Source organism: Populus euphratica, unplaced genomic scaffold (genome assembly GCF_000495115.2).
Source record: "Populus euphratica unplaced genomic scaffold, PopEup_1.0 scaffold293.1, whole genome shotgun sequence".
Taxonomy (NCBI): domain Eukaryota; kingdom Viridiplantae; phylum Streptophyta; class Magnoliopsida; order Malpighiales; family Salicaceae; genus Populus; species Populus euphratica.
In genome coordinates, this window is record NW_011500074.1 from 225,333 (window position 1) to 249,793 (window position 24,461).

A 24,461-nucleotide genomic window follows, 5' to 3' on the forward strand; every position below is an offset into this window, starting at 1 on the left:
AGTTATTCCTTTAAATTTTATCTTTCCATTTTTGTCGTTTAAAATGCTTGACTTTAGGATATTTTCCCATCAATTTCATAATATTTCAAGTCAAACATGTTAATATCATTGTTCTATGATTACATTATATAATTACACAATTATTTAAGCTTCAACAAGTTTACTTGTTACCAAATTTCATATAACTAGTACATAGTTAATTTCTTACTTGGTCATTCATTTACTATGGAATTAAAATTATCATAGCAAATTTTTCCTTACACAAACAATATCTTAGCAGTTGATGTCATATGTACATTGAATAGAACAAGTGGCAATCATTGGTTATATATAGTCATCACCACTGTTAATAAAAATTTTTTTCACTATTATAATTGTCATCGTATCCATAACATGTCAACAATCATACAAACCCACTTTTGACATAAATTATATTACATAAAACAACTAATATGATATTCTATAATTATATAATAAATGGTTCTCATATTGTCTCTATTATATTTTATCAAAAAAATTTGAAATACAATATACATACATTATCAATACCCTTGTTTATACCGTATCTCAAAAGTCAATAATTTTTTTTTATAATAATTTTTAATCCAATTTTTGAACCATACCATTATACATTTTGTCATGAAAGCTATCTTCCATTTCACCACTTGAGTTTATTAGTTTATCTTTTATTCTAAAAATATTAGTACTATTAAAAAAAATCATAAATTTGAATTGGAGGAATTATTAAAAACTATAATTACTTAGGTCATTTAAGTTTAATATTATTATTTTATTATTATTGAAGGAGCTTGACCCTAAAAACTCTCCAGACCCAAGTTACATGGGTTTGACAAGGGTGTTAATCCCAAGTTACTTGGGTGTGCTTATGGTGTCAGACCTAAGTAATATAGGTATTGCGTGACCAAACCTTGAAAATTTTGATTTGGCAAGGCCACACTTTAGGAGATAGGGTTTGACAGGGACACCACTGAAAATTTTGATTTGACAAGGCCACACTTTAGGAGATAGGGTTTTTAGGAGATAGGGTTTGACAGGGACACCATATCCAAGTTACTTAGGTTTGGAAATGAATGTTATATCTAAGAAACGTGAGTCTTTTTTTTTTATTGTTATTATTATTAAATTTAAAAAAATAATTATTACTATTAAAGAAAAATTATAGATTTAATTTGAGAGGTAAAATTAAAAACTATATGAACTTGAGTTAGACATATTTATTATTATTATTATTAATAAATTTTTTAAAAATATTATTACTGATAAAAAACATAAATTTGATTTGAAGGGTAAAATTAAAAATTATTATTATTATTAATTAAGTTTTTAGATCTAGCATTTCAGTTAGACTCAAAACTTTTATATTTATATTTAGTATAACTGATAAATTTAATTTATCTGAACCTGATAGAATGTCAAGTCTGACTTAAATATTATAATAAAAATTTATAAATTTAACTTTCAACTAACATTATAATAACAATTTATATATTTTATAAAAATAGAATGTCTCTGACTTAAATATTATAATAACAATTTATAAATTTAACTTTCAACTAATATTATAATAACAATTTATATATTTTATAAATCAACCCATAAATAACATCCACGTCAATCTTCTTGATCTTTTATCAATTTCTGCTTTTATTTGGGATCTATTTAGTTTATGACTAATCTTCTTGTTCTTTTATCAATTTCTGCTTTTATTTGGGACATTAAAGGCAATACAAGATTATAAAAACTTGGTCTTATAAGATCTCCATTGAGGAGTTCACTGATTTTTATTTTACAATACTTAAGTAATTTTTAATTGATTTAAATATGTCATTTTTTGTCATCAAAACCTTTTTTATAGAGTAACTAGAGTATATAATGTTTTCAATTCCTAAAAGTATTTGAAAGATTAAAAGAAATTATATTTTTAAATAATTCTTGAAATTGTTTGGTAAGAAATTTTATATCTTTTTTATTTTTTATAATATATTTATTTTCATGAGTGCAAAATATTATATTTTCTGTTCTTAAAAGTCTTTGAAAGATTAGAGCAAATTTTATTTTTTAATAATTTTTGAAATTTTTTGGTCAGAAATTTTATTTTTTTATAATATACTTATTTTAATGAGTGTAAATGTTTTTTTTGATAAAAAAAACATTTGTAAATTGACATGTTCCTTGAGATCCAATCCAATAAATAAATCTCATAAAAAAATAACAATAAATAAATAAATAAATAAATAAGTAGCGAGACCGAGATGTTAGCTTTATTTCCACGCTGCCAGACCGAGATGTTAGCTTTATTTCCACGCTGTCGTTCTGACTCTCAAGAGAAGCGTGGAGGTGTTTTCCCTCACCCCCTCCTTTATTCGTTCTCACCGCTTCTTCCTTACCCTTTCCCTCCCCAATTTTGAACCCAAATCGCTGCCAGACAAGTGAGAACCGAAAAGAAAGCAAGAAAATCAAAAGCAAAACACACATCACAGGCTCACCGCCGAAACGTACAAGATGTTCAGAATGTTTAGAGGAAGCGCGGACTCCTCTCCCCAGTCATCCTCCTCTCAGTCGGCGTCTTCCTCCATGTCGCCGTCTCCGTCGGCTCCTCCTGTCACCGGACCAGCTAGGCCGATCCGACTTGTTTACTGCGATGAGAAAGGGAAGTTTCGAATGGATCCAGAAGCAGTGGCTACTCTCCAGCTTGTTAAGGAACCAATCGGTGTCGTTTCAGTCTGTGGTCGCGCTCGACAGGGAAAAAGCTTTATTTTGAATCAGGTAAGGGAATTGATTCTGGTTGGTTTATGCTGTTTGGTTGGTTGAAGATTGGGACTTTTAGGATTGTAATATGTTTAGGGATTTAATTGGAATGTAGTTAGGGTTTGGGTTGTGGAAAAGTTCAAAATTACAAAATGCAGTATTTGCATTAGATGTTATGCACAATTCCTTTACCTAAGATGCAGACTAGTAGATTTATCAATGAATGTCTACTGGAATTTTGTTTGTTGAAGCTTATTATAGAGTTATTTGTTATGCCATTCCATTTCTGCAACTGACCTCATGTGTCAGTTATTAACTAAGAGGTGGACTTCTGTATTGTAGCTTATTGGCAGGAGTAGTGGATTTCAAGTAGCATCCACTCATCGGCCATGTACAAAAGGACTTTGGTTGTGGAGTGCACCGTTAAAGAGAACTGCCCTTGATGGAACTCAGTACAATCTCTTACTGTTAGACAGTGAAGGAATAGATGCATATGATCAAACAGTAAGCGCATTTACTTTATCAGGATGAACTGATGATTGTTGTGCTGGTTTTATGTTTTAGCACTTCAAGAATTGATGAAATGGCTAGTAATGAATTTTATTAATTGAAGAATTTGTTTTCTGTGATTTCTTCTTATTTATAATTACACCATATCCTTTTTATATTCCCACACAGCTGCTCTTTTGGATCATTCAGTAATTGTTCAATTATTCATATTCTTGTGTTTTGCCACCATGTTAACTTAATCTATCATAAGTAAATTTCTTCTTTGACAGGGAACGTACAGCACTCAGATATTCTCCTTAGCTGTCCTTCTATCTAGTATGTTCATTTACAATCAGGTAAGGGAAACTTATTCTGAGACCTTGGTTTTTTTTAATTAACGTTTCTTGAAAAATATTTTTCATCCTGTTATAATGCATTCTGACATTCATGATTAATCTTCACTGTTCATATTGTCTCCTCTCTCCCTCTTTTCACTGTATTTTTATTCATTTTCCTATTTATGCTCTTCTATTTAGATGGGTGGTATAGATGAAGCAGCACTTGATCGACTCTCCCTTGTCACTCAAATGACAAAACATATTCGTGTTAGAGCTTCTGGTGGAAGAAGTTCAGCTTCTGAACTCGGGCAGTTCTCCCCAATTTTTGTTTGGCTTCTAAGGGTATTATTTTCCTGTTTTGTTTTGGAACATTAACTTTTTAATTTTACAAAAACCCTCAAAATGGTTTTCCTGATTACCTTGCAGGATTTTTATCTGGATTTAGTTGAGGATAATAGGAGAATAACACCCCGTGACTATCTAGAGCTTGCTCTAAGGCCAGTTCAGGGAAATGGAAAAGATATAGCTGCTAAAAATGAGGTAAAAGTTAGTTTTTTTCTAACTGCATGTTTTACTTAGTTACACAGACTCTTTTGCAAAGGAGTCTCTATTTTTTCAGATATTTGGACAGGATTTTTGGAGATATCCTTTTTCTTAGCTTGTCTTACCTGAATTGTGCTGGATTTTTTTTTTCCTTTTATGTTAAGAGGAGCTAATTATGCATTGGTAATGGTCATAGATTCGGGACTCAATTCGAGCTCTGTTTCCAGACAGAGAATGCTTCCCTCTTGTGCGGCCTTTGAACAATGAAAATGATCTCCAGCGTATGGATCAAATTTCGGTTAGTACCTTACGTGGTATACATGCTTCTTCCCTCGTACACGAGCACATGCATTCTTATGTTTTCTTACTGATGGACTGTGTGAACTTAAGCCCTTTGTTTTATATGCAGTTGGATAAACTAAGGCCTGAATTTAGAGCTGGGCTGGATGCATTGACAAAATTTGTTTTTGAGAGAACAAGGCCCAAGCAAATTGGCGCCACTGTAATGACAGGCCCAGTCCTTGTTGGTATTACAGAATCTTATCTAGAGGCTCTCAATAATGGTGCAGTACCAACAATATCTTCCTCATGGCAGGTATGCATCCTGCTTGGAACTCTTTTATCTTTTTGAAATCATGAAAGTTAATATAGCAGATGGCTGCTTGGATTCCTAGTCATCCCTCCCAACATTTTCTTCAATCATTCAGTGTACTCCTCTACAAACTGGTTCTAATCAGCATTGGGTACTGCAAAAGTCCACATGTAACCTTCAAATATTCAATAGATTTCTTTAACCTATATGCTACTTTTTTTGGGTATCAGTAACAAGGTGGACAATTTTTTTCCCCAGGAAAATGAAATTATATTGTTTTACTTGTTCTACATTTCTGAAACTCAATTTTGATGGATCTGTCTACTCATGCATGGACCTATATTATTTGAAAAAAAAAGTGTTTTATTTTGTTAACTCTATCATTTTATATGATCTTGGATTATTAGTTATTCTCTGAAAGCATGAATTATGCTAAATCTAAGGCCATCAATGTACTGAACATTGTCTCAAGATTATAAATGAGATTTAAGCTACCGTTCATAGATAAAATCAAATCCTGTCCTAAAAATGAATATTTAAATGATGAAAACAGTTGATCCCCATGACCAGCTTATAATCTCTCTCGAAGTGTTGCTGACTGACTTGAAAGCAGACAAGAGATAACATATCATTGGCACAAAAACCAAATGTTTTATATGAAAGTGTTTTGTAAGGAATCTTTTTTTTTTTTTTTTTAAATTATTCGATTACTAAATTGGTGTGTAGAATTTGGTAATTTCTAGTTGAATTTGGAGAAATATATAAGCATTTATCTAAAGCCAACTGAATTTGCAAAGAAACCAAACTGCCATTTCTTCTTCCATGCTCCTTGCAGTTTATAGTCTTTCCTTTTAATATCTTAAGTCCCAGAAAACAGAGGCAGAAGTGACAGCTAAAGTGTTGGCTGTGTGCGAAAGCACCAACATATGTAATTTTCTAAAGAGTAGGAGTTCCATGGTTCTTATTATTTACTTATATTATTATTGTTTACCGATATGGAAACAATATCTATATAGGTAAATAGGTCTAAGAATTTAAATATTCAAGAATACTTGGGCCTCATATATTCTTAAGTATCTTGCTTCTTTGTTGTCATCTTCAAGAAGTTGTGAATTGGAACAGGAAAAGGTCAATGGTTTTTTATTGAACACAATTGGAATATGATAAGAGACACATTCAACATATGGTTTGAATTTGTGATAGTGCACTTTTAATCAAACTATTGGGGGGAGAGAGATCTTGGTTTATTCCAACTCATAAATATAACCAGATTGTATTAGTGGATAGATCCTGGATCCACATGCAGAATCGCAAACACATGTAAATATACATGATTCAAATTGTTTGTAACAAACTAATATAAAATGGAAAAATGGGATAAACAATAACTTTTACTCTCAAAAAACTTTAATTTTTTTTTTCAAAAAGCAGGTGCAGTGATAATTTTCCTTTTTCTTTTTTCTTCATCTCTAGTAATGTTGTGTTTCAGAGTGTTGAAGAAGCTGAGTGTAGGCGAGCGTATGATGCTGCCACTGAAATTTATATGTCAAGTTTTGACCGTTCGAAGCCAACTGAGGAAGTAAGTGATGCTCATCCCCTACCTATTTGGTGATTTCCATCATATTCTAAGTCTGGCAACTGTAGGTTGCTTTGAGAGAATCACATGAAGCAGCTGTTCAAAAATCACTGGCTGCATTTAATGCTGCTGCTGTGGGGATTGGTTCAGCAAGGAAGAAATATGAAGAGCTTCTCCAGAAATTCTCCAGAAGAGCATTTGAGGTAATGAATATATTAAGAATGCTACAGTGAAATATTTAATCTGGCCTTGTATGATGGGTTATTGTATTCAGCCTTTTGTTTTAAAGGTGCTTAACTGCTTGTAACTGGAAAGTGGAGAGTAGATGATGAAAATTTTTGGAAAGTTATGCAAAACATGGAAAGGATGCATAAGAAACCAATTTCTTCAAATGACATCAACTTAGGCTATATGTTGGATTACTCAAGGGCATGAGGTGTAGGCCTTGAATCACTTCTATAATTTTATTTTATTTTAGTTTCTGAGAGTTAACTGGTCAAACATAATGCAGTTAGATGATTCATATCATGAGGCAAAACCGCATTACTAGAAATATTTATTGGTGACATGATAACTCTTAATTAGATTTTCAATTGTTTTCTCTCTGTTCTAGTAATCTAAAATTCTTAAACATTACAAAAAATATGCTACAAATTATTAGCTTGTCATTTAAAATCCATTTATAGTAGATGTTTTATTATTAGCTTGTCCTCATTTAAAATCCATTTATAGTAGATGTTTATATTCTTATATATGGCCACTAGGCAGATATAATCTTCATTATGATGCTGATATTTATGTGCCTGGGTGGTTGGTTGGTGGTTTTTTGCCACACAGGTACCTATTTGGATATGTACAGAAAAAGGGCCATGCTGCTATAGGAACTGGCTTTAGCACTCCTATGAGACATTAAGCTTCTCTTTATGTGCCCATTTCGCAAGCATGTGTATTTCCTGTACAATGCCTAAATTGGTGTCATAAAGTGTGATAGCTTTGCTTAGAGAATTTTGAATCACCAGGATGAGTGAGTAAAATCTAAAATTTGAACTTTCTAGCTATAAACTATTAAGGTTACACACAGAAACCATGTAAACATTGCCTCATGGTCGTACACAACAAAGATACTGAACAAGCTAAAACATTTATCAAAGAGAAAAATAGCTATTGAACTTTTTTCCCTTTTGCATATGCTCTAGGGTTGGGACAATTACTAGGGTTTTGGCAGGTTTTATCTAATTGATGGCAGGAAAAATAGCTAAAATTGTGTAGATCATATGGTTGCCAAATTACTAAAGTTGTGATTCAAGTTATCTTCTGGTTAAAGCAGATGACAGATTCTTTTCCATAAAAAAAGGAGGTAGATTTTGTATAGGATTACTTGTTCCATGTTTGCGCACGCTTGTGTGGATTAAATATGGCTTCTGATGTAGGATTACAAGAGGAATGCATTTATGGAGGCAGACTTGAGATGTTCAAACACTATACAAAACATGGAAAAGAGACTGAGAGCAGCCTGTCATGCTTCTGATGCCAATGTTGATAACGTTGTGAAAGTAAGCATTTTTTCATTTGTATTATCAATTATAAGTTACTGGGGCATCCAAGTTTTGTTACTTGGACTCTACTTCGCTCCGTCTCTCATTATAAGTTCTAATGGTATGTCTGAGTTTGTTAGATGCCTCAAGTTGAACAAGGGTTTTATTTGAAAGGTGGACATAATTGGTAAAATTAGAGAATGAAATTGCTTTCTGTAGTTTTTAATGGGTCAATACAAGGTCTGGGTTAGTAGATGAATCCTTTTCATTTGTTCTTTCCTCTTTCAACTTTTCTGAAATTTCCAGAACTCTTATAGCTGTAAATCAGTGTGCATATAAAGGTGCTATCCAGATGAGTCTTTGTCATATTGAGATCTTGGGCCTACAGATGTGATTATTTGTCCTTGTGATCAAGCCTGTGCCATCAAGGTAGATGCAGTATGAGTCTCTCAATTCCTCCTGCCAGCACTCCCTGGGAAACTTATTTGAGATGGGCCTTGTCTCTAAATGAACTGGTTTCATGGAATTATACTTTCTGATTTATTAAGATGTTGCTGAGATAATTGTCAATGTGGAGTAGCTGGAGGAAACAAAATAGGAATTTTAGCATATGCTTTGAAGTATTACTGTGATATTCAATGATTAACTTGCCAAAGAAGCCAAGCTAGAAGAGCTATGTTAGATTCATGCTTGAGCTGTCATTAGCACCTGTAAATGTGTTTGTCATTGCCAAAAAGTTATTTAGTTACACTGGGGCCCCATTATGCATGGATAAAAAGAATATTGCCATAGAGATGAGGTGAGTTGCATTTCCCTTGCCTGAGGGACTTTGTTAGAAATGCACTTAAAATGATGTTCCAGATTCATGTTGTGGTTTATTGCATTATATTGTGATTGAACTGGTTTGTGAATGTCATGCAGGTCCTTGATGGTCTTTTATCTGAATATGAGACATCATGTCATGGTCCAGGGAAATGGCAGAAATTAGCGATGTTCCTACAACAAAGGTCTGTATATTTCTCTCCCTTTTGGTTGTTTATAAGGTTGCACTTTTTTATTGAAAAAGGAAAACTATTTTGTTCCCCAGTTTGGAAGGTCCAATACTTGACCTTGCAAAACGGCTAAATGATAAAATTGGATCCGAGAAGAGTTCTCTTGTGCTGAGATGTCGCTCAATGGAGGATAAAATCGCGTTACTTCACAAGCAACTAGAAGCTAGTGAGAAAGACAAGTCTGAATATATGAAGCGATATGATGAAGCTATTAATGAAAAGAAGAAGCTTGCTGATGATTATATGAGGCGCATAAATGATTTACAAAGTAATCGTAGTTCATTGGATGAGAGGTGTTCTAACTTGGTGAAAACATTGGATACTGCCAAGCAAGAAACATCCAACTGGAAAAGAAAACATGATCAGGTGTTATCAAAGCAGAAAGCTGATGAAGAGCAGGCAGCTTCAGAGATTGCAATTCTCAAGTCTCGGAGCAGTGCTGCTGAAGCAAGGTTGGCTGCTGCACATGAACAAACTAGGTCAGCTGAAGAAGAGGCAGCAGAGTGGAAACGGAAGTATGACATTGCTGTAAGAGAGACAAAAGCTGCTTTAGAGAAGGCAGCGAATGTGCAAGGAAGAATTAATAAAGAAACACAACTGAGGGAAGATGCACTGCGAGAAGAATTTTCTGGCCGTTTGGTGGTGAAGGTAATTGTTTCTGACATAGGCATTTGTGCTTGTACATACAAAGCTCATTGTTATGTCTTTTATTTCAATGAATGAACATACCAGAAGAAAAGTTAATAATTTCTATATCAATGGATATGCAGGAAGATGAAATAAAGGAGAAGAATAGGAAAATAGAGCATGCGGAGCAGTGTTTGACAACCTTAAACATGGAGCTAAAGGTATGTTTCTTGGAACACCTGATTGCAACTCCCCCACGCTAAAAATGCATGTATGCATGCACTTTGGGTGAAATCAAACATCAACCAAAACCATATGGTGGTAATAATTTGCACACATGCATGAACGGCAATTTAACTGTAAGAAGTCCTTCTGCAGGCTGCTGAGTCAAAAATGAAGAGTTATGATACTGAAATATCCTCCCTGAAACTTGAAATTAAAGAGTTGGCTGAGAGACTGGAGATTGCAAATGCTAAGGCCCAATCTTATGAGAAAGAAGCTAGGATTCTGGAACAAGAGAAGATCCATCTGGAGGTAAGGTACCGATCTGAGTTTGAGAGGTTTGCAGAAGTCCAGGAAAGGTGTAATCATGCTGAAAAAGAATGTAAGAGGGCTACAGAATTAGCTGATAAAGCAAGGACTGATGCAGTATCTGCTCAAAAGGAAAAAAATGAGTTTCAGAAATTGGCAATGGAAAGATTAGCCCAAATTGAGAGGGCTCAGAGGCATATTGAAAGCTTGGATAGACAGAAAAATGATTTGGCTGGTGAACTTGAAAGTGTTCGTGTGTCGGAGATGGATGCTGTCTTGAAAGTTGGATTGCTAGAAGCTAGAGTTGAAGAAAGGGAGAAAGAAATAGAGTCACTTCTGAAATCAAACAATGTGGAGAGGGCTAGTACAGTTAAAGCACTTCAAGATCTTCTGGATGCTGAACGGAAAGCCCACAGTGTTGCAAATAAAAGAGCTGAAGACTTTTCTCTTCAGTTGGAAGCAGCACGGGCTAAACTTGATTCCCTCCAACAGGAGTTTACTTCAGTTCGTCTGAATGAGTCAGCATTGGATGGCAAGCTTAAGGCTGCCTCCCATGGAAAACGAATTAGAACAGAAGATGTTGAAATGGGTGTAGGGTCTGTTCAAGACACGGGCACAGATGACAGAAGAGGAAAGAAGAGGTTGAGGAGTACAACCAGCCCTGTAATGCTTACACAACCAGAAGATGGTGGTTCAGTGTTCAAGGGCAATGAGGATAATCAAAGTCAGCGAACGGACCAGGAAGATTATAGAAAGCTCACTATCCAGGAACTAAAGCAGGAACTTACAAAACATGATCATGGTGCTGAGATCCTCAAGTTGCGAAGTCACAACAAGAAAGACATCCTTGCATTATATGAGAAATATGTTCTCCAGAAGTCATGAGGGTTCCATCATAGACATGTGTAGAGATGGTCTGTGAGTCTACTGGGAGTGTTAATGAGTAGATCAGTGTGAGAATAAAGATTATTTTAAGTTCTAAATGGGTTGGATATCTGTAGATTCTCCTAGTATCAGGTACCAGCTAGCAAGGTAGAAAAATCATTCTGGTGTAACTACAGGATTTGTTCATCATGCTGCTTTGAGGGTGAGTTTTTTTTTTTTTTTTTTCTTTTCTTTCCCTTTTCTCTTAGTTAAATCTATTCCACTGTAAGAAATATTTATTCGTGATAGTTGGGGTTCCTTGACAGCTTGTATGTCTGCAACCCCTGTTGCTCATCAAACTCTAGGATATGAGATCATCGAGTGAACTTCATTACGATTTTAGTTTAGTTTTGATGTTCTTAACTTTACATGTGTGTGTAGATTGCAGAAACATGTTTTCTGATGGGGATTTTATCATCTTGTTGGTGATGCTTTCCATTCTACCGTTTTTCTTCTCATTTCCTTTTTTGTGTGAAAAAAAGTAAGAAATTCGGAAAGAATTTGGCTGGAAATGATTTCAAAGCCATGCTGATCTTGCAAAATTCTCTCCATATAAATTTTTTTTAAGTATTTTCGTAGGCCAATATGATCGCTCCTGTTGGTTTTGTTCAGGGTTGTTAAATATTAGTAGTTGTAGCGCTTGTGCTGCTGTCCAGTATGTTATTCCAAGATCTTTGGAAGCCACGTAATATCATGGCCTATCTGTTCATAATTTATTACTTTAATGTTTATTTTTAAATATTAGTAGTTCTTACAACTCCACAGAATGTCTCGCTTTCTTTCATAACACTACTTTACTCCGTGATTTTCTTTTGGTTTCTTCCAATTATAGGCACCGACGAAATTAACAAGTGGACAAGGCATTCAAACTTCCATCCAAATTTCAGAATAAGACTAATGGGTGGTGAAATCATGCTGTTGTTGTTCAAAGAAGATGGAGAACTGGGCATGTTATCGTACACAATCGACTCTCCCGTGAACCATCCAATTGACTCCATGAATCCGATCACTGAAACTATTTTTTAGCAATTAACTAGTTATTTTTGTGCTATAGTAATAGACTAAAGTCTTTTTAAATGTAAAAAAAAAAAATATCCAAGTTACGAAGAACTCTTTAATATTATAATTAAATTTGAACTAGCAAGTGAAACTTTAGATTTCAGTTCTTGTCAAGTTTATATTTTTAGTTAAATTACATAAGAGTTATCTTGATTTAAACTAGTTAACTTTATAGATTTCTAAAAAGAATATAACATAAAAAAAAAGATTATAGGCTTAAAGACAACCTGGATAATTATTAAAAAAAAATTGATATTTAAAAATAAAATGAAACTCGCATTTTTATTTTTAACATTGAGATGATTTGATATTTAAAAATAAAATGAAGCTCACATTTTTATTTTTAACATTGAGATGACGAGGTATTGGATCAATTTCGATCAACTTAGGTTAATTCACCAAACTTGATACCTAACTTGCGGATTCCAATGAGTTCAATAATATTTTTTTCATTCTAAATATATTATAAAAAATAAAAACCAATTCAACATGAATTCCATATTAAAAGATAGAATTTAAGAAAAAAACCTCATAAAAAACCCAATGCTAGCAAATAGAATCCATCAACGTTAAGATTGACATTTTTCATGGCTATAATTAGTGTCAACTGACTACTTTTTATCTCCTTGTCTGTTTTAGACATGTTTATCTATCCTCTTTCTAATTGAGAAACTAAAAAATAAAAAAATAAAATTTTTGACCAAAATAAAAATTATTATTAATATAAGCTTAGCTATAAATTCTCTATGTGTTTTATATTCTAATCTCATATCTTTTAATATTGATTTTTTTTTTTCCATAATTGCAAGCCTAATGTCTTCTATTTAGGCTCTAAAAGGGCTAAGTTGAAAAGGGGGAAAAATTGACATGAGGTGCTACGTTTACTTTTCATATGAACATTAAACCATTCACATCTTATGCATGTCTTTTAGTTTTTAGTATAATTAATTGTTTAGGTTGGTGATTAGAGAGCATATTTTCAAAACATTCTAATATATCCATATAATTAAATTAAAAAAAAAACTTAAGAGGGCTTTGTGTTTCCCAATGCTCTAAAAGGAAACATTACGGATTTGCATAATGTTTTTTTTTTAGGTTACCTAACTTTTTTTTTCTTTTAATATGATCCTTCTAAATTAACTACCAGATTTAATAGTTTAACTGATGAAACTTTCTGTTGATATTTACACTGACAATTTGTCAATATATATGTTACCAATGGACACATGAACGAAAACAGTTTATTAGAAAAACTCTTGTTGGTAATTTATGAACTATTAATGAGTTTGTTGGTAATAAATGTACCGATCAATTTACAGATAGACAAAGTGAGCCAAAAAAATTTACCTGCTTTATTTTGTTGGTAAATATAACATATCATCGATATAATACTATCTATAATTTTTTAAGTGCATTAACAATAACAATGACATTTGCAGTAATTCTTTTTTAACTCTCTGAAATATATTGATGGTCTAGTTTCATTGGTAAACCCTTAAGTAATAGTGATATTTACAGTAATTCTTTTCAAACTCATTGAAATATACTAATAGAGTTGTGACATCGATAACCCCATCAGTAATATTTTAAAAATATATTTTTAAAAAAATATATTGAAAAGAAGTAGAAAAATAGTTAGAATAAAATAAATTATTATAAAAATTAAATATTTATTACAAGTTTAAAATTTTTTATATTCAAATATAATAAATCTAAAATAAAGGTGATGCTGAAGAAGGAGAAAGTTGGTCGTTACTAGGACAATGAAGCCAAATAGGGGGTGCACATGAACTACTTATCTATGATCTCATCTCCATTACTAATCGGTGGAATTCTTAACAATCAATAATGAGTTGTTTATGTTTATCATTAAGATGGGTCATTCGATCTTATACCAATTGATCTAACATTGTTGTGAACTCTAGAGTTTGAATACTTGGAATTGATTGCAAGCATCCAACGATCGAAGCACTACGTGTCATCTGTAAGTTCTTAGTCGTAGTGTTAGAGAGTCCATACACCTGATTTCTATCGGGTTCACTAAACAATCCTACTTTACAAATTCAGACCAATATTCGGATGGTTTGAAGGATTGTCCCTGTTGTAACCTAATTTTAGCCCCTTAACTTTTAATTTAATTTTCTAGGGTTTAAAATATAAAATTAAAATACTAGAGATTTATTTCGATGAAAAGTGTAATTTGTCAACTTGAGTGAAATTTAGTTACTACAATGTGCTTTTGTCAATTTATCTTTATCTTTAAGATAATGATAGTTATCCACTTTTATTTTTTAATGAAATTTAAAATTCAAAGAAGATAATGAGTTTTATTGAAACTTTATTTTCCACAAGTGATGAGATTCTTGCACTATAAATATAGATCTCGATTCATATAAGGGGTGGGGTGAGATCATTACAAGAAACCCTAAAGAGGGAGAAAAAGAAGGGGAAAGAAAAGAAAAACTAGAAACGATTCTCGATTCATCTCAACCTCCCCCAACAGCCCCTATTGGTAATCAAACCAGCAACCCACAGTCACATGATCTCCTCAAAGCCATTACCACCATCTTCCAAACCAACCTTCTCTCAGCCTCCCCCCATCAGCAGCTCTCTTTCTTCCTCAGCTGTTTACCAAAAGCAATGAAGAAACAACACCTAAAGACCCAATGGTTCCAACCCTAAGCAAATGCAAAACAACAACAGGTTTTCCTTTGAACTCAACTGCAACAGAAACCCTGTCTCTTTAGTCCAACATTTAGAGCAACACCAATATCCCAGCGCAATAACAACAAATAGTGTTACCTCCTCCTCTCATCATTCAGCTTCCCCCTCACAACCAGCCACCATACCAAAGTCTTGTAGTGTAGTTTCTTCCCCTCCAGCAGTGCAACCTTTTTTTTCATAGGTACGATGAGCTCTGGAAAGCAATAACAACACCTCATCCTTTTATATTAGTAGAGTCCCCACTAGTAGACTAGCGGGGCACCTTCTTCTTTGCTAGAAGGAAACTCACATGTTTGTCTCTAGCAGGTAAGCCTTCATTTCCCCTCCTGCATTATAATTCATGCAACAGTAGTTGTGAATTATAATTCACTTGTAATTATAATTTACTTGTTTGAACTTGGAAAAATAAATAATGAATTTTAAAAAATAAAAAAAATAGTTTTCTTTTCTTAAAAAATTCAATTTTTGCAAATTTATTTACTGGCGTTGAAGTTAGGAATATAGTGCTTTTCAGGTTACACAATATTTACCAAAGCTAGAGTTGGAAATATTTATAAGTGAATATTCATTGACGCTAGAGTCAGTAATATTATAGGATGACTAATAAAAATGGAACACAAACAAACCTTTAGCATTTTAAGATAAAACCATTAATGCAGCTTGCCTCAGGTAGGATGTTTTAAAGGGTGATAATATCTTTTCTTTCGCGTATCCAATCTTGTACCATAAAATTTCTATTAACCAGTTAGGGTTCCTCGTGACTATAATACTAAATGACAATTTCTTGAACTAGACCTTTTTCCATCAAAGAACAAGATGTCAGATATTTATTTCTTTTTCCAATCGAGATTATTTTTTTTATGGGTCACCGCGATGTCTGGGTGTGACAGTTCTTGAATCTATTCTTTAAATGATTGTTATATATATTTTGGAAAGAAAAAATAAATTCATCAAATTAAAGAAAATAATAACTTAAGAAAAAAATAATTGAAAACTAACATACCACAAAATGTTAAGCTCAGCTATCAACGAACTGCTGCATCTTTTTTTAGCGGTCATCACTCCATATATGTGTTTCAATAAAAAGATTCATTGGGCTTGACTCGTGTTCAAGAATTGTAGCTTGCAATAAAAAGAATGTCCATGACCCAAGAAGCACATTTATTATCTCCATTGAAAATTGATGATACATACTATTGAAGTGTTTTCAAGTTTTATCATCAGAAGTGTTTATCATCACTCTATTCATCGCATCATGTGATTGGTGTCATGTTATGTTTTTAGGAGTCTTTGGTGACATGAATAACCTTTGCAGTCTAGATATGAATGTGAAGTATCTAAATTTTCTGTATGCGATAAGAGTCCTTCCCTTTCTAGTTATATGTTTATAACAAGAATGTCTATATGTTTTGCACTCGGTAAACTCTGTATTGTTAAGGTAGTACAGCACGCAGAAGTTTTGATACATGTTAATTTTTTGATATCTTAAATTGAATGGTTTCATCATGGACTTAGTAGTATAGAAATTCTTTTTTAGCTTTTTCCCTTCAAGTAAAATTCTTCTCGTCCATTCAACAATTCTATCATAACAAGCCTCACTAAACTCATGATCTACCTTGATGTTAAACACCTATGCAACAATCAATAATTTACTATGATTTGTGCCACCATCTTATAATGGTTCGTCAAAATCTTTCAAAAGATTAAAAAGTGTAGCCGTGTCTGTATTAGGTTTTTCATCTATGATTGGACATTGATTGACATGACCTTGACTCATTCCCATAGCATCCATTACCATATTTCTATAAGAAGTACTATTTTCATCTACAACTTCATATACGTTGTTACAACTAAAAGTTGACCAAAAAATCCTTTATATCATGATATCATCATAAGCATCAAGTTTTTTGTATGCATACCAATACAAATATTTCTCTATGAATCCTTTTAATAGAAGATGCATCATTATAATATCTGGATCGAGAAATTTTTTAATTTTACACCATTTGAATGGATATCTAATACCCCTTAACTAATATTTGTCGAATTAGATAGTGCGTAATTAATAAAACCTTAAACTAATAATAACCCATCCTCCACAACCCTTGAGTTGAATCTCAATACATCCATAAATGATCATCCATTACTTATATCAAACATATATAAAATAATGATGACAATGTATTAATTAACTACGTTAACTACATAATTTATAAAAATATTGATTTTACTCAAATTTATTCAATCTATTTTAATAGTACTTTTGATTCATTATCAATTATCTATATAAATTTAGATTTCTACACATTTACCAAAAATTTTAACTCAACAATAAAATTAACAAAATATAAAATGAATCCGTTAAATAAACCATTATTTATTTCATCACAAAACACCCAAGTTAAAATTTTGACATAAGTCTCATCAATTTATAAACAAATATAATTCTACAATATCTAAAACAAACCTTGACATGTATAAGCCATAATTCCATACAAAACATTTGTATGAGAAAAAACTATAAAACAAGTAAACACACACAAAAAAAAAATACTACAAAAAATATGTAAAAAAAAAGGTAGATTTGCTTATTTAAAATGGAGAACCCTTAATAAAATTTGAATAAGAACACGGATGCTAACAAAACTAAGTGTTGTGGTAGCCAAATTTATTATGGGAGGTTGAATTGTGTTGAAATTGGAGGGGGGTAGCTATTTAGAAAAAAAATATATAAGGAAGAAGGAGAAATGAAGGAGGGGGAGGGGGAGAGGAGGGTTGATTGGTAGGTCATAAATTAAATTTTACCGACGATATTACCAATAAAATTATCTTTTTAATAACTTTACAGATCATTTTATCGATAAAAACATCACATCATCGTATGATTTGTCTTTTTAAATTCCACTATAATACCCTCCATCATTCCTTTAGTATTTATTAAAGGAGTTTTTCTATCACTGTTTACCAATGGATACAAGGATAAAAAAATTTGTCGCTAAAGATCATTGCAATAAACTGATAAAATTTTTTGTCGGTGTTTCCGTTTGTATTTATCAATTTTCTAGTTGTGATTTATTTAGTTTAATTTTAATTAGTGATTTGTCTCAGTTAAAGTTGCAAGGTTTTCTTACAATGTTTTAAAATGGTTTCAACATTAAGTCGATGCTTAATTTGGAAAAACTAAACTAAATTTTATTGATTAAGCAAAATTAAGAACAAAAATTAACATGAACAAATTCCTAGGCTCATTTGTGTGTGTGTGTGTGTGTGTGTTTTTTTTTTTTTACTATTATTAGGGTATGCTTTTAGCTTTTTTGGTCCTTGAGTTTGTTTTTCCAATTTTTTTTAATTTTAGTCCTTATTTTCTAAGGTTTTTAAATTTTAGTCAAAAAGTTTATTTTTGTTCCACATATGGTCCCCGAGCTTCAGAGAGAAAAGAGAAAGTGATCATAAAACAATGAAGGAGAGAAAAAGGTTTGTTGATCCGATTTAATTGAAAAAAAATAATCATACTTAGTGTCAAAATGTTTCTCTTAACGAGAGGAGTGTCATTGGAGTGTTTTTGACCTTGTATATCACATAAAAAAGTAGATAGAGGTTGAGAGAGATTTTTTTTTGACTTGATTTTATTTTTGAACTAATTTTAAAGGTTTTTTTTAGTTTATGAATTATTTTTTTAAAAGATTATGAGAGTATTTTTGAGGTGTTAATAGCTGAAAATGAGTTGAAAATCAAGTTTTTAGGTCCAAAAATAGACAATTCAACTTTTTAACCACCTATATTATATGTGGAATTTGGGCTTGCAAATAACATACCATCTGTTTTTTTTTTAAAAAAAAACAATGGGCGAATGACTCCTTTTATGCCCAACCAATTATGCCCAACCAAAAAAGAAAGTTAAAGGGCTTAGGCATACTTCGCCACCCGATCTCGCTTACATAATGCTTTTTTTTTTTTTATATTTAAAATCTTTTAAGTTCTTACAAATTTCTTAAAAATAAAATAAGTAATTTCTTAAAATATAAATGAATTCAAATATAATATCTATAATTTCTTTGTCTTTTTAAAAAAATTCTTTTAAACTCTTACAAAATTCTTAAAAATAAAATAATTAATTTATTAAAATATAATTTCTATAATTTCTTTTAAATTATTTAGTTGCTTGAAAATGTTTTTTAGATATTATTTTATTAAACTCTAATTAATTTTTTCTTTGTCTTGAATAATCATTCTTTTCGTACAACCTATCATAATCATTTTTTTATTTTTTTTCTTTGCTACAATCACTGATTTTTGTTATCTTAGAATTAAATAAATAATTTTTTCAAAATAAAAAACTTATTAAATCCAATCAGGCTCAAAACTTTGATCATGAGTTTGATGGATTGACCTAGAGTGATTTAATATGTCACTCCATCCAATATTGAAAACAAATGATATTGTCATTATCCATGTGATTTTTGTTTGTTAGCGTTATAATTTTTTTTTTGGTATTTATTGGTGTATGTGATTTTCAATCTATTATATTAAATATATACATTAGATTTTGAGTTAACAATTATAATTTTTATTGTTGCTGTAAAACATGTTAACAATATTTACACATTTTATTTTTATATTAAGAAATGTGACCTTATTATCTAGATATAGATTACTATGAAGAGTCATTGTAGTATATTAAGATCATGCTGAACAAAAGAAAAATTAAGGAGTATATTTTTAGTTCTGTATTATTTCAAAGAGAAGAATCTCTTCACATTATCTAAATGCAAATCTTCTTATTTTACTTGCTCAATTCTTCTTTTCTATTAAAATTTAACATTTTATTGGTAGTTTTTTTTTTTTTTGAAGAAGTCGATATATTGAAAAGGCTAACCAAAAGGTGGCAAAAAACAAGATACATGGAAGAAAAGCAGAAAAGAAAAGGAAAGAAAAGAGCATCATAAAAACAAAAAGCAAACACAAAAGAAAGCAAAAGAAAGCCAACAAATATATAGCCGAAAAAAAACATTAGGATTGAAAAAGCTGATACATCATGCTTAAAACCTTGATTTGGTGTTAGCCCAATCTATAATACCTTCAGGCCCCATAATTAAAGTGGTGCTAATAGCCATGAAGAACTTATATATAGACTTGAGCCAATTCCATAGGCGATAAAGAATTAAGGAGAAACTATCTTCGAAGGTTGTATTTCTATCATTGAAGATTACCTTATTCCTTATTCATTAACCCCTGGATTCATAATTCTATCAATCAGTAAAGAACAACTTTTAACTCTAAAACCTCCATCTGCTGATGAGGACCAAACTTTCTTATCTGAAGTTGTTGCCTTTAGCCGAAAGCTTTATAAAGATGAGAGAAGGTAAATGACCTGCTCAATTTCAAAGAGGAACAATTTTCTCCTCTAAGCTCACTCCCACTTCCATTCCCCTTGCTCTCAATTTCTCATATCAGCAATTATGGCATTTGGTTTAGTGGAAAAAATATAGTCATGGGTAAATGACTTTCAATGGAGAGCTATTAAACCAAACATTAGACCAGAACCGAGTTAAAAAGCCATTTCCCAACACAAATCTAATTATTGGCTAAAGGTGAAGAGACACAGTTTTTTGAAGTTATAAGGGATGTGATGTCTCTCCAGATATAAGACAATATTCTACTAAAAATAAGGAAACCATTTTCAAACACTGGCTTGAATTTGCTGAATATCATCTTCTTCCATAGCTTAGTACTAGGAAGGGAGAGCCTCCAAATCCACTTGAAAAGCATTGCTTTATTCTTGGCTATCAATGACCCAATCCCAAGGCCACCCCTATCCTTATCTCTAACAACCACACTCCATTGGACTTTGCAAATTTTTCTCATTCTGACAGTTCCTGACCATAAGAATTTACGTTGGATGGAAGTAAGTAAATGATACTCACTTTTTAGCATAAGAAAAATGGACATGAAATACAAAGAAAAGGAGTTCAACATACTTTTGATAAGGCAAATGCGACCGACCATGCTTAAAATTCTCCTTTTCCACAAAGTGAGTTTCTCTTTAAACTTATCAATGATGGGTTTCCATTTTGAAATCCTTCTAGGATTAGATCCCAAAGGCATTCCCAAGTAGTTACATGGAAGAGAATCATGCTGGTAGTAAATTGATTTTGCAAACTCATCCAAGCAAGAGTTATCAACATTGATTCCTATAAGGAAACTCTTAAAAAAATTAATGTGCAAGCCTAAACATAGAGCAAACCACTTTAAAACTCTTTTAACTGACTGGAGGGCATGTAAACTAACTGGTATAAAGACAAGAGTGTCATTTGCATATTGTAGGTGACTTAAAAAGTTATTAGAGCCAAAATCAATACCCTAAAAGATATTTGAAGTTGTTGTACGTTGAAAGAGAATACATAGACCTTCAGCAGCAATATTAAAAAGAAAAAGAGATAGAGGATCACCTTGCTTAATACCTCACCCCACTTTGAACTCTAGGGAAGGAGAGTCATTGACTAAGACTGAAACCTGACTAGTAGACAAGTAGGAGGAAATCCACCCTCTCCATTTAACACCAAAACCCATGAAAGTCATAGTAGACAAGCAGGAGGAAATCCACCCTCTCCATTTAACACCAAAACCCATGAAAGTCATCACCTCTTCAATGTAATCCTATAGAATTGAATTAAAAGCTTTTTGAAAATCAACATTGAGTATGAAACCTAATCTTCAACTTCTTTTTAGATTATAAACCACTTTATTAGCTACCATAAAACTATTAATAATTTGTCTATCTGCTATAAAAGTAGTCTAATTATCACTAATCAACCTACCTATTACTTGCTTTGGTCCACTGGACAAAATCTTTGCAATAATCTTGTAAATACCATAGATCAAACTAATGGGGTGGTACTTTATGAATTCTAAGGTAACCTTCTTTTTCGGCATCAATGTGATGTAGGAGAGGTTAGCACCTTCCAGCATAGTCCATGTTCTAAAAAATTCAGTGATCAAGTCCAATAAGTCTTCTATAATAAAATCCCAAGCAAGCTTATAGAATTTAAAATTAAAATCATCTAAACCAAGACTCTTAGAACCATCACAATCCTACACATATCTTTTAATTTCATCCAAGGTCACATCTCTCTCCAACTAAAGAGACAAGTTTGAATCTAACCTTTTAAAACCTATAGGACCCATCTTTGCTTTCTTTCCGATTAGAGCTTTATATAGATTATAAAAATAATCAACAACAACATATTTGATTTCTGGTAAAGATCGAAGTTCAACCCTCTTATGATTGATCATCATAATTTGAGATTTGGCTTTTCTGAAGTTAGTTATCGAATGGAAAAACCTGGTATTACAGTCTCCTAGCTTACACCATAATTGTCTAGATCTCTACCTCTACTTGCATTTTATTCTATTACTATAGGTCCATTTATCCCTCACTTGCATTCTAATTCTATTCTATTACTATAGGTCCATTTATCCCTTCTAAAAGATTCAAGCTTGAGGTGATTTGAGGGACATAGAGGATTAGCCTCCTGTTTTCTCTCTAGATCATCAATTTGGAAAATCACACCTTGAAGCTTGTGCTGTTGATCACCAAAATCATCTTTGTTCCATCGCTGAAGTTGAGCTACTACAAAGCTAAGCTTCTTAATAAATCTGAAGTGTCCTGGGAATGCAGTACACCCATTAAACCAAAAGCCTCTAATAATGTTTTTGAAATTAGGAAATTGAAGACAATAGTCCGTAAATTTAAAAGGATGGTAACCACTCTCCGGTAGGCAATCAGACACAAGGAAATCGATGGAGCATTAGATTGGAAAACTGAAGAAAAAAGGATTCATTTGAGAAATTACGGTCTAGTTTTCTCATCAAACAATTCATGAACCAAGTGTAGTAACATCCAACCAATTGATTCTCAATAAGGTAACAAGAATCCAAAAAATTTCTAAAAGTGAAGAGCCTCTAATATGAAGATAGCCACCACTTCTATCAATCTGATTTAAAGTCTTATTAAAATCTCTTACCATCAACCATGGAATAGAAAAGGCATGTTTGAGGATACACAAGTTGTTTTAAAGATCCCATTTTTCTAACATAGAACAAGGTGCATAAACACCAACAATAGCATAGATAAAAAACCGATAAAAAACCACTTTGCATATGCTGACCATATAGACCAATCCACCCATAACCATAATCAACAGAAGAAACTTGGAATCTTATATCATCCTAAAGAGAAATCATACCCCCTCTACTTCCTTCAGCCTCGTTACAAGCCCAATTAACATTGCTATTATTCCAAACATGAAATATAAAAGAATCTATACAAGTCTTAATTTTTTTCTAAAAAAAAGTACACATCAATATTATAAATATCAATAAGCCTACCTATAACTCATAATTTTCTAGCCCTACCCAGTTCATATAAGTTCTAAGAGAGAACCCTTAATAAGATAATAGAAAAATCCTAACCAAAGTAGAGGAAACAAAAGACTTACTGGATAACCCTTCAGTTAGCCTCCTCTTGTTGAAGTTGTTTTTAAATATCTCCTTCAAAAGGATAAAGGTTGGAATTATCCCCAATAAGCAAAGCTTCCCCAGTCTGGACCATATCCTGAACTTCTCGATCTTTTGAACTCACAGTAGCTTCTTCATCTCCTGATTGTATGGATCCTATTAAATAAAGATGTTTATGAGAATCCCCAACATTTTAAAAATGGCATATATTCCCTATGTAAACATCTAAGTCGTCTATAGATTCTTCTATGTCATCCGTGTGTCTTTGTAAAGTCCCATAAATTGTTAAAAGTTTTGTCTTTCTTTATCTTGAGCAAAATTTTAGACCAATCCACCCATAACCATAATCAACAGAAGAAACCTGGAATTTTATATCATACCAAAGAGAAATCATACCCCCTCTACTTCCTTCAGCCTCGTTACAAGCGTAATTAACATTGCTATTATTCCAAACATGAAATATAAAAGAATCTATACAAGTCTTAATTTTTTTCTAAAAGAAAGTACACATCAATATTATAAATATCAATAAGCCTACCTATAACTCATAATTTTCTAGCCCTACCCAGTTCATATAAGTTCTAAGAGAGAACCTTAATAAGATAATAGAAAAATCCTAACCAAAGTAGAGGAAACAAAAGACTTACTGGATAACCCTTCAGTTAGCCTCCTCTTGTTGAAGTTGTTTTTAAATATCTCCTTCAAAAGGATAAAGGTTGGAATTATCCCCAATAAGCAAAGCTTCCCCAGTCTGGACCATATCCTGAACTTCTCGATCTTTTGAACTCACAGTAGCTTCTTCATCTCCTGATTATACGGATCCTATTAAATAAAGATGTTTATGAGAATCCCCAACATTTTAAAAATGGCATATATTCCCTATGTAAACATCTAAGTCGTATATAGATTCTTCTATGTCATTCGTGTGTCTTTGTAAAGTCCCATAAATTTTGTCTTTCTTTATCTTGAGCAAAATTTCACTTGACTATTATCCTATTGAGTAAGATCTCTAGAGTTGGTATACATAATAGAACCCAACTTTAAGGGTTGGCTTGCTTCATCTGTTTGGGGCCATGTATCTTGAATTGGCTCATGGGCCAAATCATAATTGGAGCAAGAAAAAGATGAGGTATTGTCAAGGGAGTTAGAGCAGTAAGTGCCCAAACTAAGCTGGGCTTCTAATAT

At 32.2% G+C, this 24,461-nt stretch overlaps 1 protein-coding gene across 2 annotated transcripts; it reads left to right on the forward strand.

Moving 5' to 3' along the window:
* The first annotated feature begins 2,338 nt into the window (after positions 1 to 2,338).
* LOC105108571 (Guanylate-binding family protein) lies at positions 2,339 to 11,860 on the forward strand. 2 transcript variants are annotated; one of them, XR_839081.1, is made up of 15 exons: positions 2,339 to 2,787; positions 3,112 to 3,273; positions 3,549 to 3,614; positions 3,795 to 3,938; positions 4,023 to 4,136; positions 4,336 to 4,437; positions 4,549 to 4,734; positions 6,221 to 6,310; positions 6,376 to 6,510; positions 7,738 to 7,860; positions 8,764 to 8,849; positions 8,930 to 9,542; positions 9,665 to 9,742; positions 9,900 to 11,139; positions 11,809 to 11,860. XR_839081.1 is itself a non-coding variant. In XM_011002917.1 (14 exons), the coding sequence occupies exons 1-14, from the start codon at positions 2,524 to 2,526 to the stop codon at positions 10,935 to 10,937; spliced, it is 3,201 nt and encodes a 1,066-aa protein (XP_011001219.1). In that variant the 5' UTR covers positions 2,339 to 2,523; the 3' UTR covers positions 10,938 to 11,344. The 2 variants fall into 2 exon arrangements, 1 of the variants encoding a protein (XP_011001219.1); XM_011002917.1 differs by lacking the exon at positions 11,809 to 11,860 and having other exon boundaries at positions 9,900 to 11,344.
* The last annotated feature ends 12,601 nt before the right edge of the window (positions 11,861 to 24,461 follow it).

What these genes read in the sequence shown, in the direction of transcription:
- LOC105108571 (XM_011002917.1), top strand. Translation starts at nt 2,524, where the DNA reads ATGTTCAGAATGTTTAGAGGAAGCGCGGACTCCTCTCCCCAGTCATCC. An exon ending in AAAGCTTTATTTTGAATCAG is followed by an intron (nt 2,788 to 3,111) that starts GTAAGGGAATTG and finishes TCTGTATTGTAG; the next exon opens with CTTATTGGCAGGAGTAGTGG. An exon ending in GTATGTTCATTTACAATCAG is followed by an intron (nt 3,615 to 3,794) that starts GTAAGGGAAACT and finishes TCTTCTATTTAG; the next exon opens with ATGGGTGGTATAGATGAAGC.